A 2355-nucleotide genomic window follows, 5' to 3' on the forward strand; every position below is an offset into this window, starting at 1 on the left:
CTAAGCAAAGAATCCATACGTGAGCATTCCTTCGTTAAATTTGATAGGATCCATCTTCACCCGCACATAACCTAATTCCCTACCAGCTCTGGGAGCAATTGTGACCTGCATCAAAAGCAACATAAAGCTAAAATGTCAATTTTTTCTACCAACAATCAATCAGATAAGGTGAGATTATGTCAATTACAAAGTGGATATAGTGTAAATTCCATACAAACTCGATATTTTTAAGATCAGGGAAGTTCACAGCTATGACAACCATTGCAGCCTCATTAATAGCTACTTGCTTCCAAGTCTCCATGCTTCTCTCCTTTTTATCCAGCATTCCTCTTTCTTCCATTTGTGCAGCTTGTAACAAGTCATCAGTAGTAATCTGCCACAATGAAAAGTAGTAAATAAAAGTATGCAAGCTACAATTGGTGGTCTGAGTATTAAATCCTTTTCAATAGGAGATATTACCTCAGTCCTTGAATCCCGCATCATGTTGATGGCAGCAACCTCAACTATGTTAGCTAACTCTGCACCGACTATGCCATCATTCCTCCTAGCAACAGCAAAATAGTCCACATCTTCTGCCATTGGATTTTTATGAGCATGGACCTATCAAAGTATCACAAGGGAAAGGAAGAAGATTAGTCAAAAATCACAATGGCCAAGTTTTGAAAGGATAACCATAAACAGTATTGTATACTTGAGAAAATTGAAGCCTGAAGTTGAAAACCACAGATGTAACATAGTAGAGGAGGAGCAGGTCTGATGTTTAGAGTTTCAACGATTTGTTTAGGGAGATATTTGTTGAGTAGATTTAAATTCCATTCACTTAAGTTATTTACAAATTGTATTGCTGAGAGATTTTTCTCTGTATCTGAAACTGTTACTATTGCAAGCTTTATAAGCTTCCATCTCCTTTCATCCACTCATCCTTCCAAAAGATAATTTGCTCCCCAATGTCTAAGGCCTACCCAATTTTCTCATCCAATTTCCTTTGTATTTAGCAAGTTTCTTTCATAGAGCTGAGTTCGATCTTTTGCTGACCATATCCTACCTTAATGGCTCCCCTTTATTGTACTTATGAAAAAAGACTTGAACCTATAATGATTTAGTCTCCATCCTTAGTCTCTAGTGAATTTTTAGGAGGAAAGCTTCATTAACAACTTGTAATTTTCTGCACCCCAGTCGTCCTTGTTCTTTGGGGAGGCATAATGTTTTCCAACTGATGTGAAGAAATTTTCTCTGCTCTTACATTTCTCTCCATATGAATTTTTGCTGTAATTTCTCTATCTCCTTGCAAATCCCGTTATGCACCTTGGAATGTTGCATTTCAAAGTTCACTATAGAACTCAAGACTGATTTGGCTAGGGTAACTCTCCCAACCAATGAAAGGCATTGAGCTTTCCACCCTTGCAATTTCTTTGACTCGATCCAAAACATTTTTGAACTTTTCTTGCCCTTCCTTTGGTTTGTGAGTTTGACTCCTAGGTATCTCCTTAGACATTGCTGCTCTTGAAAATGGCATTTTCTTTTAATAGTTTTCCTTTATTTTCTTTTGACATTGTTCGAGAAAACAATGGTGATTTTTGGCCTCGCTAATTTTTAGTCCTGATGCACTGCAAAATCAATCTATAGTTCTCTCTATGTTCTCCATCTGTTCCATGTTAACCTCCGTAAAATCAATTAATCATCAGCGAAAAGGAGGTGTAAAATGGCTAGTCTATTCTGACCAACTCTGATAGGCTTCCATCTTAGCTCCTCCACGCTGTCCTTTATAGCTTGAAAGAGCTTGTCCATAACTATGACAAAGAGGTAAGGGGATATTGGTTCCTCTTGTCTAATATCTCTTGAAGGAGTAAAATCATTTGTTTTTGTTCCATTCCAAAGAACATTATAAGTGACTATAGAGATACAAGTCATAAGGATCTTGCTGAGATAGTCTAGAATCCCAAACTCTTTAAGACAATCCTGAAAAAACTCTCATCTTAGATTATCATATGCTTTTTTGAAATCGTATTTTATTGCCATAAAACCTCTTTTTTCCTGACTTTCTTCGTTATATGTGTGATCTCTTTTGCAATAAGAATGTTATCTTGGATTCTTCGACTAGGTACAAAACTAGATTGATAAGGGATGATCCGGTTCTCTAAAGCTAGCTTTATTCTTTCTACTAAGATTTGAGTCATGCATTTGTAGCAAACATTGCACAATGCAATAGGACAAAATTGAGATATGTGCTCTGGCATCTATATTTTGGGTATGAGGGCGATCAAAGTCTTATTTATATGTTCAATCAGATTAGGATCCAACCAAACTTTTCTCATTAGTGAATAACACTCCCTTTAATAGTCTTCCAGTTATCTT

At 36.5% G+C, this 2355-nt stretch overlaps 1 protein-coding gene across 1 annotated transcript; it reads right to left on the reverse strand.

Annotated features, from left to right (window-relative positions):
* On the reverse strand, positions 1 to 579 carry LOC107648103 (putative inactive ATP-dependent zinc metalloprotease FTSHI 2, chloroplastic). Its single transcript, XM_088489711.1, has 3 exons — positions 460 to 579; positions 215 to 373; positions 1 to 105 (listed from the first exon to the last, which is right to left on the reverse strand). Exons 1-3 carry the CDS (start codon positions 577 to 579, stop codon positions 1 to 3), a joined length of 384 nt encoding a protein of 127 aa, XP_088345837.1.
* Positions 580 to 2355: the final 1776 nt, after the last annotated feature.

The sequence above is a fragment of the Arachis ipaensis genome, chromosome B6 (assembly GCF_059453495.1).
Source record: "Arachis ipaensis isolate K30076 ecotype BB chromosome B6, ASM5945349v1, whole genome shotgun sequence".
NCBI lineage: Eukaryota > Viridiplantae > Streptophyta > Magnoliopsida > Fabales > Fabaceae > Arachis > Arachis ipaensis.